The 17,727-nt window shown below is 36.6% G+C and overlaps 2 protein-coding genes across 2 annotated transcripts in view; one reads left to right on the top strand and one right to left on the bottom strand.

Moving 5' to 3' along the window:
* Positions 1-17,727, top strand: part of SUMO1 (small ubiquitin like modifier 1) — a 28,460-nt gene that overhangs the window by 8,426 nt on the left and 2,307 nt on the right. Inside the window, exons 2-4 of the mRNA XM_042949752.1 lie at positions 5,869-5,943; positions 9,918-9,995; positions 12,532-12,603. Of these exons, the coding sequence (XP_042805686.1) occupies positions 5,869-5,943; positions 9,918-9,995; positions 12,532-12,603 (225 nt within the window). The remainder of the gene's footprint in view (positions 1-5,868; positions 5,944-9,917; positions 9,996-12,531; positions 12,604-17,727) is intronic.
* Positions 609-6,540, bottom strand: LOC122226500 (60S ribosomal protein L21-like). The gene is made up of 2 exons (XM_042949751.1): positions 6,382-6,540; positions 609-1,238 (listed from the first exon to the last, which is right to left on the bottom strand). Exon 2 carries the CDS (start codon positions 1,127-1,129, stop codon positions 647-649), a length of 483 nt encoding a protein of 160 aa, XP_042805685.1. The 5' UTR covers positions 1,130-1,238; positions 6,382-6,540; the 3' UTR covers positions 609-646.

Here is a 17,727-nt window from a genome sequence, read left to right as displayed (position 1 = left end):
ATAGTGCCTGTAACGTGGTAAATTCCTTTATCATTCCAGTTACCATGATTCAGGCTCTGGATGACACAAACCTGAAAATTTAGAGGTTTTTAGTTCCTTTCTTTGATCTTGTACGTATATTTACTTTTCTTTCCATTTACCTGTTTCTTCTGTTCTAGGGCTGTGTATCCTTTCCAGCCGAATCAACCAGCCCTCTCTGGGAGTCTCTTTTCTCTGATGACCTAGTGTCCCAGAGCCAGTGCTGAATGCTTTCACTGTTTTGTAGCTAGTGTGCCATACCATTCTGTATTGGCTGCTTTTTCACAGGGGACAGAAGGAAAGAAGACATACAAAAGACACTGAGATCACTGGAAATGATCATTGGCCTTTTTTGGCCAAGATCTTCTCATTTTTCAGACTAGTTTGTCAAAAGAAAAAAAGATAGTACATGAAAAGCTGGATGACTGCATTAAGCAAGCATGAGGCTATTAAACAAGTGGTATAGATGATATTGCCATAGTGCTTCAGAGTTGGGAAGAGATCACCAAAATGTAGGGACTAGGGAAAGTGGTAACTTATTTTTGGAAATTTCATATCCTGATTGTTCACGTGTTCTTTTTTTTTTTTTTTTTTACAGTCTTGATGTCTTTTATTTTTTTTACATTTATCACGCCATGAATTCATAGGGAATGGGTTCCAATAGCTCAGGCTCCTTTCCATTGGTTCTCACAAAGTGTGCTTCTCTTTGTGGGGCAGGCTGGCGCTTCAGTTGAACCCAAGTGCCTTTCTCCTTGGCTTCCTTGTTTTTCTGATCATTTTCCTTCACACGCTTCAGGAAGCTGTCTCGGCTCTTTGAGTGCTTAATGTGCTCGATACGTACATTAATTCTCTTAGCAAGAATCTTGCCCTTAACTTGTTTGTTTACAACAATGCCAACAGCATGCTGGGTAACATTGTAGACTCTTCCGGTTTTGCTATGGTAACATTTGTGGGGCATTCCTTTTTGAACAGTGCCCATTCCCTTGATGTCCACAATATCACCTTTCTTGTAGATTTGCATGTATGTTGCCAAAGGAACAACTCCATGTTTTCTAAAAGGCCTAGAGAACATATAGCGAGTACCTCTCCTCTTTCCCTTTGTGTTGGTCATTTTGGTGAATTACTGGAAGATGGCGGTTCCGGCCGAAAGGAAGGCTGTTCACATGTTCTTATGCAGTTGAAGCGAATTATCTTGTATTTCCAACTGTGACTATAAAAAACTGAAAGGATTTAGTAAGATTTTGTGGGGTGATACAGAAAATAATGTTGTCTCTTTGATTCAACAGCATTAAGTAGCCTAGTATTTGCCTGGCATTACAGAAATTATAAAGATGAAAAAACTTGGGTCCTCTCCTTGTAAACTTGTAGGGAAGTCAAGACATACAAAACTGTCACAGAAAACATTAACTTATTTAACAAGAATATTGAATATCTTCAAAGAACCAGCCACTGTGCATGATCAGAAATAAAGTAAGCCAGTGAGGAACTCAATCTGGTAGAAGATACAAATAGGCCAACATGTGGTTATAATAGATAAAAGTAAGCATGGGGATGTTTAAGAGGGTGATTAGAGAAATCAGTTTGTAGGAAGTGATGCCTGAGTGAAAGGAAAATAGGGTAAGAAAGGGCTTCTAAGCAGAGGTGATTAACAGGTATAGATATGATGAAGATAAGGTAGAGGTGATATGTGTAAGGGATTGTAGATCAATATGGCTGGAGCAAAGGATATTATTAGCAAGAGAGATAGGAGATTAAGGCTGGATTGCTAGCTGGGACCAGTACATGAAGTACCAGTGTATGTCAGCTAAGAAGTTTGAATTTAAGATTCTGCCTGAAGATTATGGGCAGATAGTATTGCATTTTAGAGAGGTGGCTCTGGTGGTAGTTGGAGAATTGAAGGGAGCAAGACTGGGGAGATCTGTTGCAGTAATATTAAGGAACAACAATGAATACCTGAAATAAGGCAGTGGAATGGAGAGAAGAATAAACTTGAGAGCCACTAAGGGATAATAACATTGTCAGAAGGATGGATGATTAAGTGTGAGATTTAAGAGAGGAAGTCTAGCTAAAGATGACACCTGAGTTTCTGTTTTGGACAGTTGAGTGTATGGTAACCGTTTTTTGTAATTGAGAGTCCAGGAGGAAATTTGTTTTGTTTTGTTTTTTTAATGTGGTTTTCAGGAAGAGGAGTTAAAATTTACAGAGGAGTTGGAAATAATGCATTCAGTTTTAGGTACTTACATTTGGGTACCCATGGGACATCTAAAGTGGAGATACTCAAGCATTTGGATAAATGAATGAAAAACTCAGAAAAGTCAGGTTGGAGAGGATGACTGTGAGTCATTAGGATCTGAGAGGTAGTTGGAATCATGGGTCACCCAAGAGAGAAGGCAGAAGATTGGGACCTGGAATCCAGAGGAGACTCCCAGCATTTAAGGAAATAGCCGAGATAAGGAGAGAATGGAATCTTGGAGGCCAAAGGTCGAGAGTTTTCAGGGAAGAAATCATTAAGTGTCTATTCTGTTACTGTTAAAAATGAGATTTGAAATTGTCCAATAAATTCAGCAATAAGGAGTTGAACTAGTAACCTTGATGAGAGCATTATCAAGTGGAATGGTGAAATATAAACCAGATTTTGTGAGTTCAAGGGTGAAAGTGGAGACAGTTAATGCTGACTACTCTTGTAAGAAGCTTAAAGAAAAAGATGAGGACAACAACTAGAGAAGATAGTCAAGAAGGGAGTATTTTATTTTTAATTTTTTTAAATGTTTGTTTATTTTTGAGAGAGAGAGACAGAGCGTGAACACAGGAGGGGCAGAGAGAGGGAGACACAGAATCCGAAGCAGACTCCAGGCTCCAAGCTGTCAGCACAGAGCCTGACGCAGGGCTTGAACTCACGAACTGTGAGATCATGACCTGAGCTGAAATTGGACACTTAACCAACTGAGACACCCAGGTGTTTAGAGAAAGGAGTATTTTAAAAGTGAAAATAAATGCCATGAAAGGTAAGAATAAATTCCAGATAGGAACATAAAGGAAAATATTAATCCTAGTTGGAAGGTTAGGGGGGTGCTGTGGCTCCTGGAAGAGTTTTTGTTTTGTTTTGCTTTTTTAATCTCCTGGAAGAATTTTGTTTTATTTATTTTTTATTTTAGAGAGAGATTGGGAGCTGGGGGAAGAGAGAACTTCCAGTAGGCTCCCTACTCAGTGCTCGATCCCATGACCCTGGGATCATGACCTGAGCCGAAATCAAGAGTCAGATGATCAACCTACTGAGCCACCGAGGCGCCCTGTTAGAGTTTTTAAAAATGTATTTATTTGTTTTTGAGAGACAGAGCACGAGCAGGGGAGAAGCAGAGAGAGAGGGAGACAAAACAGGCTCCAGGCTCCGAGCTGTCAGCACAGAGCCCATTGCGGGGCTTGAACTCACAAACCATGAGATCATGACCTGAGCTGAAGTTGGACGCTTAACCAACTGAGCCACCCAGGCACCCCCAGAGTTTTTTAATACTGGACTTCAAATGACATGTGGGATGGATTTCTTTGAGGTGATTTCAGGAAAAGTTGAGGGGAGGAGGTATATTCTAGGTAGTGGAAACAGGGGTTGAAGGTGGAAGAATGCTGATAGACTTTTCAGGAAACAGCAAATAGTCCAATTTAACCATATCCTCAGGTTTGTAAAGAAAGTGGTAGAAAAATGAGAATTGAGTTTGGTAATGGAAACTGAATTTGGTGGTGTGGAGTTTGGTTCTAGGCCTTAAAGAACTGGGAGCTATTAATGCTTTTTGATAGGAGTAGTTATCCAATTAGAGAAGCTGTAGTTGAGAAAAACAATGTGGAGGAGGGATTGGAGGAGGGGAAAGAACTCTTTTGTCTTTCCTTGAGTAGCCTCTGTAGCCATCTTAGCTAAGAAAACTGGAGCAAAATCACTCCCATTGTACTGATGGATTGCTGCTGGGAGTGGCGATGCTCCTTTGTATTAATTCAAACAACGCTTCCTAACACCCCTTTTCCTCCCAGTTAAAGAGAACTCCGCTTCATTGCTCTTCACTGTGTGGAATAAGCTGTCCTAACTCTCTCTAGATACTTAAAGAAGAAGCAGCTGTTAACTATGAATATAAATTCATAGAAATGTGGTGATGTGACTGTATTTGAAGACAGTCTTCTAGTTTTCAGGTGAAAGACTGTCTCACTAAAGAAGGTTCATTTTGTCTGTTGCCATAATATGCAGTAGTCAGCAAATGTTGAAAGCACTGCAGAATGAAAAACAGGCAAGGACTTACACTAACGAAGTCAATTCTGTTGTCTAAGCATTTCCTTGGACTCTAGCCTGTATCTTAAAGTTAAAAGCTACTTCTAGTTTAAAATGTTCTGTTAAATTTTGAATGTTGAAGAGTTTTAGTTTTAAGTTTCTGGCATGAGGTTACACAGGTAATATGGCCCTGTTATTTTACTTGTACAATATAATATGGTTGGTTATATTCTTATCAAGTGTGGATTAACAGAAATTGTTATATATTTAACAGAAGAGCATATGTGTAAATAAGTGGCTGATTTGGTGGCCAAACTAAGGTAAACAGGAAAGCTACTTTTTTTTTTTGTTTAGAAAAAAAATTTTTTTAAACATTTATTTTTGAGAGACAGACAGAGTATGAGCAGGGGAGGGGCAGAGAGAGAGGGAGGTACCAGAATTCGAAGCAGGCTCCAGGCTCCAAGCTGTCAGCAAAGAGCCTGATGCGGGGCTCGAACTCACAAACCATGAGATCATGACCTGAGCCGAAGTCGGACACTTAACCGACTGAGCCACCCAGGTGCCCCAGGAAAGCTACTTTTAATGTACTATTTAGTGAAATTTTCCAAGCTACCTCCTTTAGTAAAATGGCTTTTCTTAGATACTTCATGATGAAATTGTTTTAACTAGTTTATTCTCTTAACTTCATTTTCTTTTCAATATCCCTTAATTAGAAATTATTTTATAACCCTCTTTACTCTCTTCAAATTTTGTCTCCTCTTTCTTTTTCCTACCTACTCTATACTTTTTTCTTATTCCACTTACTACCCTAAGCTTTTTCAGCCAAGCCTAATGTTTTAAAATTGGATAGACTGCTTCAGATAGTCTAAAATAATAGATGATATAAAATTGATTTGTTTTGATCCTAGAGTACATTAGACCAATATGCTGTTTGATTTTCCTTTCTAAATAGGCCTTGCTTATACTAATATGATTAATTTATGTTTTTTAGTATAGTTTTGCAATTGGAATAGTTAACTTCTCTGATAGGCTCTGAAAAGAGAATCTTGGGTTCAGAATGTTTGGTTGATGGAGAATGAACTTCTAATAGGAGTTGACTGTAGGGTAGGTTGTCCTCTGCCCAGCAGAATTAGCACCAAGTGGTAACTTGTTAGAAATGTAGTTACAGCCCTATCCCTCACCTACTGAATAAAAAGCTGGGAGTGGGGCCCAGCAGTTGTTTAAAAAGTCCCTCAGGTGATTCCTATGCATGGTGGGGTCTTAGACGTATCACTATAGATATCACAATAAGAGACCTCTATTTTTTTTTTATCTTTTTTTATTATTATATGAAATTTATTGTCAAATTTTTTAATCTTTTTTTTATTGTTATATGAAATTTATTGTCAAATAAGAGACCTCTATTTTGACTTCTGGAACACTGGTATTTGAAACAGTAATTGACTTAGGTTTTTTGCTTAATTGGTGTGGCGGAGAAAATAAATGCTGTTTTTATTCTCAAGTACAGATTTTATACTCAGTGAAAGTAATGGGTATTCATAAGTAAGTAATTACAATAGCATATAGGAACTTTATCTTTGAATATACTTTTCTTTCAGGAGGCAAAACCTTCAACTGAGGACTTGGGGGATAAGAAGGAAGGAGAATACATTAAACTCAAAGTCATTGGACAGGTGAGTTTCATTATTTTTCTCCTTTAACTCTCTAAAGTGAGTAATTTCTGATACATAAAAAATGATTTCAGTAAGGCAAATTATTTAAAAATGGCATTTTCATTTACTATACATGCATCTGTTGTGGGAGGTAGAAGAGGCTCATACTGTTCTATTGATCTGCTAGGCAGATTTAGATTATCTTAATTTCTCCAAATAAAAAACTTTTCTTGGTTAGCATGCTTCAGTGGCAAATATAGTAAATACTATTGAGTGATAAAGCTAGGGCCATCCGTAAAAGGGCCTCTCACTAGTCCTTTTACTGACCCCTTTCTCTTTCCTGGCATATCTTTTCCCCAGACTGTATCTTTATTGACCTTTCTTGAGATGTTAACTGATAATTAAGGTTAGTTGAAAATTGTTGGAGGAATGAATCTTCATATAGTAGTTCCCCCTTACCTGCGGCAGTATTTTCCAAGACCTTCATTGAATCCTTGAAACCGTGGATAGTTCTATTTGTACTATGTTTTTTCCTGTACATCCACACCTCTGGTAAAGTTTAATTTGTAAATTAGGCTCAGTAAGAGATTAGCAACAGTAATAATAAAATAGAACAATTATAACTGTATATTGTAATAAGTCATGTGAATGTGATCTCTCTCTCAAAATATCTTACTGTACTATACTCACCCTTGTGATGATATGAGATGATAAAATGCCTACAAGATGAGATGAAGTGAGGTAAGTGATGTAGGCATTGTGATGTAGCATTAGGCTACTACTGACCTACTATGTTTATATTCTTTGTTCATATCCTTTCCCCATTTTCTGTGATTATCTTAACTGATAATTTTTATAAATTTTTTTTAAAGTTAATCTGTTTTGAGAGAGAGAGAGCATGAGTGCACAAGTGAGGAAGGGGCAGAGTGAGGGAGAGACAAAATCCCAAGCAGGCTCAGTCTGGCAGTGCAGAGCCTGATGTGAGTTCATGATCTGAGCGGAGATCAACAGTTGGATGCTTAACTGACTGAGCCACCCAGGTGTCCCTTATTTAAAAAATTTTTAATTAATATTTAATTTGTGTACCATAAAAATCACCATTTATTTTATTATTTTTTAAGATTTTATTTTTTTAGGTAATCTCCACCCGATGTGGGGCTTGAACCTACAACCCCAAGATCAAGAGTTGTATGCTCTACCAACTGAGCCAGCTGGGCATACCAGTACTCACCATTTTTACGTGTATGATTCAGTGGCCTTTATATATTCCACAAGGATATGCTGTGCACCATTACCACTATTTAGTTCCAGAACATTTTCATCATTCCCAAAAGACATACTCTACTCATTAGCACTATTCCCTATCCTCTCCCCTGCCAGCCTCTAGCAACCACTGATCTATTTTTTGTTTTTATGGATTTGCCTGTTTTGGACATTTCATATAAATGGAATCACATGATATGTGGCCTTTTGTGACTGGTTTCTTTCATTTAATATCTTTTCAAAGTTCATCCAAGTTGCAGCATGAATCAGTGTTTTATTCCTTTTTATTGCTGAATAATATTTCTTTGTATGAATATACCAGTTTGTTATCCATTCATTTGTTAAGGGACATTTGGGCTGTTTTATTTCCTCATTTTGGTTATTCTGAATAATTTTGCTCTGAACATCCATGTATAAGTTTTTGTGTGGAGGGATGTGTTTGACTCTCTTGGGTATGTATCTAGGTGTGGAATTACTGGGTCTAATATTCCAGACTTTATTTAACTTTTTGAGGAATTGCCAAACTGTCTTCAGCAGTGGCTTTACCATTTTACATTCCCAGCAACAGCATTGTGTGAAGGTCTGCTTTCTCCATATTCTGGTCAATGCTTGCTCTTATCTTTTTTTAATTATAGTCATCCAGGTGTGTGTGAAGTGGTGTGGCACTATGTATGTATGTATGTAGGTAGGTAATCTCAATACCCAACATGGGGTTCGAACTCACGACCCCGAGAACAAGAGTTGCATGCTCTTCTGACAGCCAGGCGCCCCTCATTGTGCTTTTGTTTTGTAGTTCCCTGATGGCTAATGATGTTCAGCATCTTTTCATGTTCTTATTGGCCATTTGTACATCCTCTTTGAAGAAATGTCTATTCAGATCTTTTTTCCATTTTTAGAAAAATTTTTTAAATTTTTTATGCTTGAGTGAGAGACAGAGCATGAGCGAGGGAGGGGCAGAGCGAGAGAGGGACACAGAATCCGAAGCAGGTTCCAGGCTCTGAGCTGTCAGCCCAGAGCCCACCGTGGGACTCAAACTCACAGACTGTGAGATCATGACCTGAACCGAAGTCAGATGCTCATCAGACTGAGCCACCCAAGCGCCCCAACAGTTTTTAATTTTGATTAATTGAATTTATTTTTTCTTTTCTTGCTGTGATTTTGGAGTTGTATCTAAGAAACTGTTGCCTAATCCAGGGTCACAGAGATTTATACCTGTAGATTTTTCTAAAATTTTTATGGTTTTAGTTCTTAACATTAAGTTTTTGATGATTTCGAGTACTTTTTGTGTTAGTTTGAGGTAGATTCTAACTTTTTTTTTTTTTTTTTTTTTTTTGCATGTGGCTATCCATTTGTCCCAAACTACTGTTTGAAAAGTCGATCGTTTTCCCATTGAGTTGGTTGGCATCCTTGCAAAAAATCATTTGACTATAGATATATGTAGCTTTATTTTTGGGCTGTCAGTTTATTCTAACATTGATCTATATGTTCTATGCCATGAATTACACTTTTAAGAATTATTGATTTATGGGAATGCAAACTGGTGTAGCCACTCTGAAAAACAGTATGGAGGTTCCTCAAAAAATTAAAAATAGAACTACTCTACGACCCTGCAATTGCACTACTAGGTATTTATCCAAGGGATACAGGTGTGCTGTTTTGAAGGGGCACATGCACCCCAATGTTCATAGCAGTGCTATCGACAATAGCCTAAGTATGGCAAGAGCCCAAATGCCCATCGAGGATGAATGGATAAAGAAGGGCATATATACACAATGGAGTATTACTCTGCAATCAAAAAGAATGAAATCTTGCCATTTGCAACTACATGGGTGGAACTGGAGGGTATTACGCTAAGCGAAATCCATGACCCTGAGATCATGACCTGAGCCTAAATGATGAATCAGATGCTCAACAACTGAGCCACCTAAGCACCCCCCAGTATTGGGTTTTTTTGTTTGTTTGTTTTTTGTTTTGTTTTGTTTTTTTTTTTTGGATGGTTGCCTGATGGTTTGTTTGGCAGTCTGGGTAGAAGAAAAGAACCTGGTGCCATAAATTACTTTGACTCACTCAGGTTCTTATTCATGTTACTTACGTGAGAGAAACCAGACTCTCGGGTGACTTTGTGACAGAAATGAATTTCTTGTCTGTTATTTTATGGTATATGCTTCTCTTATAGGTTTGACCACCTTCAACAGTGCTTCAGTTGTTGGGGGGGTACTTTTTGTTTTGAGTTGCTTTTGGGTGTTTGTGATGTTTGGTGTTTGATGTTTGGGTGTTTAACTTCTCTTTATTTTGAAAATAGAATAGACATGTAACTATGAAGGAATACATTCTTTGATATACATGTTTTTATTTATACTGCTAATTTTAACATCCAGGATAGACTGTAAATTTCTTTTGAAATGGACATTAAGTAACTTTGAGGATGCTTAGAGTATTCTAATAAACCCTGTTAGGAATGTTAAAAAGAATATGTATGTATGTATATATATATACATATATATATATATATATGTATATATATATACACACATATATATATGTGTATGTATATACATATATATACACACGTGTATATACATATATATTCATGTATTTTAAAAAGAGTATTTCGGTGGGAAAGTGACAGGGTTTATGTTTCTATTTGTACTATATGTATAATTAAATAATTTTTTTCAAGCAAAGCAAATAGTTTACACAAAGGGATAATTATTGTTCTTTCATCTCCTTAGGATAGCAGTGAGATTCACTTCAAAGTGAAAATGACAACACATCTCAAGAAACTCAAAGAATCATACTGTCAAAGACAGGTTTGTATGTAATGATATAAGATACAATGTTTTATATGTCATTAATTTTTCTTGTAAGAAAGGTTGTTAAAAGAAAAATGATCTTTTATTATTTTCACCATTAGCAGCCGAAGGAAAAAACTATACCTTAATTGCCTTTTTCCCCATTGTGGCCCATTTCAGAATTTAAATTCATAAGGTTTGTGGAACTGTTTTGAAAAGTGATTCGGAGTTGTAAAAATAGCTATATGAATATTTCTATTTTAATGGCTTACCAGTGTATGTAACAGTAAAGGCAAGTAATTTTTGGTGATCACTATGAAATTTCCTTGTTTTTAACCAAGGTAGCCATATGTTAAATGTAAGTACTAGTATTATTAGTTTATTATCTTTATATATAGTACTACAGGTTACTGCTAATTACATTATGTATTTTCAACATGAAGGAATTTTCTCTCCTGTAAAAAAATCAGGGGCACCTGGGTGGCTCAGTTGGTTAAGCGTCCAACATCAGCTCAGATCATGATCTCATGGTTCGTGAGTTTGAGCCCTGTGTTGGGCTCTGTGCTCACAACTCAGAGCTTGGAACCTGCTTTAGATTCTGTGTCTCGTCTCTCTTCCCCTGCTCATGCTCTATCTCAAAAAATAAATAAACATTAAAAAATGTTTTTAAATCATAAAGAAGGCTTATTTATTAATATAAATTCTCAGATCCTGGCCTTCATGAGCTCGATTATTAAATCAATAATTCTTTAACCTGCCTGGATTCAAATTCAGGCTCTACTACTGTCTGACTGTGGGATCTTAGACAAGTTATGTGCCTTGTTTCTCCCTCAGTAGAATGGGAACATTATAGTAGTACCTATCTCATGAAGATAACCTACATAAAGCTGTTAACATGCTTAAAAATGCCCAATGAATGTTAATCATTATTATCAATAATATAGAAAATGTAATTGTAATTAGTATTTATAGGAGACAACCAAGATTTTAATAATTATATTACATGATATTAACTTAGGTATTATAGGTTTTATGTTTAGAAACCTTGCTTTTTATAGTTCAAATTTGTAACCAACATAAAAATCATTTTGCCAGAAGAAAAGAGATCACTTAGGTGTTAGGGTGAGTAAAACAAATATTTCTTTGTTTTTGATGTTAGTGGTTAAACTCACTAAAATCTGATTAATTGGTGCTCAGCTAGTTCACATTTTAATAATATTGTTGGGAGCTAAAATGGAGATGTTCACAGGGGAAAGAACATATGTTAAGTGCACTATGCTTGGTCCTTAAAGACATTGCCTTTTAATCCTCACAACAGCTAGTCTTTTCACCCCATCTATAGATGATGGAGTTGGTTACTGAGGAAGAACAATGCAAAGTAAAGAGGTAAATCACAGTGCTAAAGTGAAAGCTAAACTTTGATCCAAGATTGAAGATGGTGGGTTTGGGGGTTTAACTTTCCTATTTATGCTTCAGAGTATACTTTACAGTCTTCAGAAAAGTTTTTATGCTTCGTGCAAAGAGGCTTGATAATTTTTTCTTGTATTTACTGATATACAAGGAACAGGAAACTTAATTTTTCTGAAGTATGTAACATGCAATAGAGATTGAAAAGTATATAAAGTAATTATTGAGTCATTTTTCAATTTTGATGTTATAGACTGGTTTCTTTTTGACTTCAGCACAAGATAATGTTTTTTAAAAGATTCTGTAATTAAAACAAAGAATGTTTTGCCCTTGTCAGTTATGTTTATTATTTTATATAAGCCTAGAAAGAATTTAAAATCAAATGAAGGATAAGTTTGCAGGGTCTCATATATTTATGTATATACTGCTTGGAAGATAGTTTTAATTTTTCTATTTTTAGACTAAAGAAATGATTCTTGATTTATACTTACTAGTGAAGCAGTTTTTCTTTAAATGAGTCATTTCTTTGCTTTTAGCTCTTTTTGTTGAATAGTTGATAGTTATAGTGCTGTCTGTGTCATCACAGGTTTACTGTAGCTTACTTGGCTAGCTACTGTGCTTTACCATATATATGTGATTTAATCTGCTTAAAACTAATTTTGATTGTATAGGTGGAAACTAGTGAGAGTGCTTATCCAATTTCTGATTTTATCTTTTATGTTAGCATACAGGTTTTAGAGGAAACTATAGAATAGTGGTTAAGAGCACAGGTTTAAGAACAGATGGGCCTTAAATTGGTATCTGGCCTGTATGACCTTACCATGCCTTAGATTCCCTACCTATAAAGTGAATATAAGGTGATAATACCTACCTTCCAGGATTGTTGTGATGAACATGATTATGTATGTGAAATACTTGGTATAGGGAGGGCCCAGCAAATAGGTGGTACTCAATAAATGGTAATTATGATAGGATAGATATGCTTTACGTTCAGTGTATTCTGTTGAAGCTCTCATGTTTGCTTTTTGTGCATCAAAGTTCCTACTATCTCTTTTAAGATTTGTGTGTGTGTTGTGTGTGTGTATATATATATATATATATATATGGTTTTGTTTTTGTTTTTGTTTTTTTGTTTTTACCTTTTTAGGGAGTTCCAATGAATTCACTCAGGTTTCTCTTTGAAGGTCAGAGAATTGCTGATAATCACACTCCAAAAGAAGTGAGTATAATTTCTTCTTTGGGTGAAAAAAATGTTAAATTCTTTCCTTTTTTTTTTTAAGCAGGCTCCACACCCAGTGTGGAGCCGTGTGAGTCTTGAACTCAAAACCCTGATATCAAGACCTGAGCTGAGATGAAGAGTCAGATGCTCAATTGACTGAGTCACCCAGGTGTTCCCCCAAAATGTTAAATTCTGCATTGAATCATTGGTTCACTGGTATTAAACTATCCTTTCTTGAATATTTTCTGATTTAAGTGGTATATGATTTGTCAGAGAGAAAGATAGTCTTTTGGGTTGAACTTCCCATATATTGCCTTAAAAATTGCCAATAAAAAGAGAGGTGGAGGGGCGCCTGGGTGGCTTAGTCAGTACAGCATGCAAGATTCGAGCTCTACATTGGGTATAGAGATTACTTAAAAACAAAATCTTAAAAAAAAAAAAAAAAAAAAAAAAAAAAGAGGTGAGGGGTGCCTGGGTGGCCCAGTCAGCTAAAAGCGTCCAACTCTTGATCAGCTCAGGTCATGATCTAATGGTTTGTGAGTTGGAGCCTCACATCGAACTCTGCACTGACAGTGTAGAACCTGCTTGGGAGTCTGTCTCCTCACCACCCCCCCACCCCCCCCACCCCATGCTTGCATGCTCTCTCTCTCAAAATAGATAAATTAAAAAAAAAAATGTTTAGAAAAAAAAGAGGTGGCAAGTGGGAATTGAGTACTGAAATCATCATAAGGCGTGTACATTGTTTTGAAGAGGAATAGGTGTTCCTCAAATTCGGTAGATTTCTGGTACACTTTCATGGTGCTGGTGACCTTAATGGTTCAAGTTTGATCTTTGATCTTTGGCCCATTTTGAGAACTTAATACAAAAGCTTAGTGTATATTAATATATTTGGCTCTGTCATCTTGATTTATGTTTTTAATGCTTCTGTGTATTCGTTTGTTTCATTGTATGGTCTCTTTTCTTTTTTATATACCCCCCTTCCCTTAGAAGCATCTGAAAATAATAAAGTATGAGAGAGATTGTGAATGTGCACATCCATTTATTTATTTATTATTTTTTTTAATTTAATTTTTTATTTTTTTAAATTTACATCCAAATTAGTATATAGTGCAACAATGATTTCAGGAGTAGTTTCCTTAATGCCCCTTACCCATTTAGCCCATCCCCCCTCCCACAAACCCCTCCAGTAACCCTCAGTTTGTTCTCCATATTTATGAGTTTCTTATGTTTTGTCCCCCTCCCTGTTTTTATATTATTTTTATTTCCCTTCCCTTCTGTTCATCTGTTTTGTCTCCTAAAGTCCTCATATGAGTGAAGTCATATGATTTTTGTCTTTCTCTAATTTCACTTAGCATAATACCCTCCAGTTCCATCCATGTAGTTGCAAATGGCAAGATTTCATTCTTTTTGATGGCTGAGTAATACTCCATTGTATATGTATACCACTTCTTCTTTGTCCATTCATCCATCAGTGGCCATTTGGGCTCTTTCCATACTTTGGCTATTGTCCATAGTGCTGCTATAAACATGGGGGTGCATGTGTCCCTTCGAAACACCACACCTGTATCCCGTGGATAAATGCCTAGTAGTGCAATTGCTGGGTCATAGGGTAGTTCTATTTTTAGTTTTTTGATGAACCTCCATACTGCTTTCCAGAGTGGCTGCACCAGCTTTCATTCCCAACATCTATTTACATTTATACAGATTTCCCCCTCCAAATACAAAATAACATTTCTGATATTTCTGATAGTGGGAACAATATATGGTTATTACTAATTTTTTTTTTTTTTTAAATTTTAGAGTGTGAGTGGAGTAGAGGGAGGGGGAGAGAGAGGAGAAGAGAGGGAGAGAGAGTCTCAACCAGGTTCCATGCTCATCACGGAGCTTGACATGGGGCTTGATCCCATGGCCCTGAGATAATGACCTGAGCTGAAATCAAGAGTTTGACGCTGAACTGACTGAGCCACCTAGATGCCCCTATTAGTTTTTTATTTTGAAAATATTTCAAACTTGGAATTGTTATAAGACTAGTATAATATTCTCCCGTATAACCTTCTCATTAGATTCATCAATTATTAATACTGTGATGCATTTGCTTGATCAGTTTCTCTATATTACATATTATCATTGATGGATTATTTGAGATTAATTTTGTAGATATCATGACCCTTTACTCCTGAATATTTTAGTGTTCCCTCCTAAGAGCCACAGTTAAATGATCAAATATGGGAGATTTGACATTGATACAATACTGTTATCAAGTATGCAATCAGAATAGTCAGATTTTGCCATTTATCCCAGTGAGGTCCTTTATAGCCTTTTTAAAAAAACTTGACCTAGGATCCCTTATTAGGGGATTAGTATATTCTAACTAGTTATTACCCTCTTTTTCATCAGATGGACATTTTTTATTAATTTTTTTTTAATGTTTATTTTCGAGAGACAGTGAGAGTGTGAGTGGGGGAGGGGCAGAGAGAGAGAGGGAAACACAGAATCTGGAGCATGCTCCAGGCTCTGAGCTGTCAGCACAACCTGACAAGGGGCTCAAACTCACAAACTGTGAGATCCTGACCTGAGCCGAAGTTGGATGCTTAACCGACTGAGCCACCCAGATGCCCCTCAGACAGACATTTTTTAGAGTTCAGGCCATGTTTTAGAATGTCCTTCAATTTTGGTTTGTCTGATGTTTCTTCATGATTAGATGCAGTTTTGCATTTTTGGTAGGAGCAGCACAGAGTGAAGCTATTATGTACTTCTGAGTGTATCAATCACATCAGGAGGTAGGTGATGTCCATTTGTCCTGTTACGGTAACATTAACTTTGGTCAACTTTAGTTAAGGTGGTAACTGCCAGATTTGTTCATTGTAAAGTTACCACTTTCCTTCTTATCTTATTTTTTGTATTTTTTAAATTTAAGTTTTTCTTGAGAGAGTATGAGCAGGGAAGAGGGGAAGAGGGAGAAAGAATCTTAAGCAGGCCCCACGCTCAGTGCAGAGCCCGGTGTGGGGCTCAATCCCACAACCCTGGGATCATGACTTGAGCCGAAATCAAGAGTCAGACACCCAACCAACTGAGCCACATAGGCACCCCTACCATTTTCCTTTTTAATTAGTAAGTAATTTGTGGGGAGATATTGAAACTCTGAGAATATTCTTTAGATAGCAGCCATTGTGGGCCCCTTCAAGTTGGTGTCTGTATTCTTTTTAACATGTCTCCATCTTTTTTCAAGTTATTATTTTGAAATGATTTTCATCTTACAGAGAACTTGCAAGAATAGTACTAAAAATTATACTTGCTTCCACCTAGATTGGCTTATTTTTAACATTTTCTACCTTTACTTAATTATTTCTCTCGCCCATGTATATGTGTGTGTATTTATTACCAGAACCATGTGGGAGTTAGGTTGCATACACCATGGTCATTTACTACTTAATATTTTAGTGTGTAGTTCTTAAGAACAAGTATACTCCTTTACATAACCACAGTACTCTTAATCAAATTCAGGACACTTACAACTGTTAGAATACTTTACAACCTAATTTTGTCATTTGTCCCAATTATGTCTTCTATAACAAATTTTCTCCTCTATCACAGGATCCAGTTCAGTATCAAGATATTTTATTTAGGTGTCTCTTGAATCATCTTTAATTTGGAACAGTTCCTCAATCTTTCTTTGTCTTTCATGACGTTTACATTGTTAAAAAGATACAAACCAGTTATTTTCTAGAAAGTCCCTCAATTTGGACTGGTTTCCTTATGACTAAGATTTAAGTTATGTATTTTGGGCTGGAATACTACGTAAATGGTGATGTGTCTTTCTTAGGGTATAGCATTTGGAATACATGAAGTCCCTTATTGATAATGTTTTTTTTTTATCACTCAGTTTAACTGTTTTGTTTTTTCTTTACAATGTAGTTGTTACTTTTCCCGTTGTAATTTGTGGGGACATACTTTGAAACTACATGAATATCCTCTTTGTCATCAAACTTTTTCCTGGTTTAATATCTACCTACTTTATTGAGTACCTTCTTTCTTCCTTTTTCTTTCTTTTTTTTTTTTTTTAAGATTTTCTTTTTAAAGTAATTTCTGCACCTAATGTGGGGCTTGAATTCACAATCCTGCGATTGAGTCTCATGCTCCACCGACTGAACCAGCCAGGTGCCCCTTGAGTACTTTCTTAATGTCTGGCACAATAAGATATAAAATACTCATCTTGTATTTTCCCTGTCCTAATTTGACATAATCTCTTCAACACAGTAGATATTTACTACATTTTAGTGACTCATTCCTCGCTATTATTATGAGATTATCTTTTCAGAAGCATAATGGGGCAGAGTGAGACAATAGGTATTTAGGGAGTAATCCCCTAACTTCTTGAAGCTGATTGCTTCCTATTTTCCATAGATGAAGGATATTTGCTACCTTCCTGACTTAAAGGCATCTTGTAATGTTTGGCATTTTATTCCTTGCTGTTATTTATCGGGCTATATGTGCAATTAAAATTTAGTTTGGGGCACTTGACTGGCTCAGTCAGTGGAGCATGCAACTCTTGATCTTGGGGGTTGTGGTTCGAGCCCCACTTTGGGTGTGGAGATTACTTTAAAAAATCTTTAAATAATAAATAAAATTGTTTTAATAGCATCTTTTTTTTTAGTGTTTATTTATTTTTGAGAGAGAGACAGTGAACAGGGGACGGGTAGAGGGAGAGGGAGACAATCCGAAGCAGGCTACAGGGTCTGAGCTGTCAGCACAGAGCCTGACGCAGGGCTTGAACCCATAAACTGCAAGATCATGACCTGAGCTGAAGTCAGAGGCTTACCCAGCTGAACCACCCAGGCGCCCCAGCATCTTTAATAATTATTTTAACATTCATAAATAGACCACAACCAAGATATCCATAACACTAGAGCCAGCCTGAATCACTTAAAAAGTCCTAAATCCATGTCTAGTTTTTTTTTAAGTTTATTTATTTTGAGAGAGAAAGAGAGTGGGGGAGGGGCAGAGAGAATCACAAGCATGTTTTGCTCTCAGCACAGAGCCCTTTGCAGGGCTTGAATGGAGGAACTGTGAGATCATGACCTGAGCCGAAATCAAGTTGGACACTCAACCGACTGAACCATTCAG

Source organism: Panthera leo, chromosome C1 (assembly GCF_018350215.1).
Source record: "Panthera leo isolate Ple1 chromosome C1, P.leo_Ple1_pat1.1, whole genome shotgun sequence".
In the NCBI taxonomy this organism is placed as follows: domain Eukaryota; kingdom Metazoa; phylum Chordata; class Mammalia; order Carnivora; family Felidae; genus Panthera; species Panthera leo.
The sequence above is the reverse complement of the archived record's forward strand: the minus strand, read 5'-3'. Positions and strand labels throughout refer to the sequence as shown.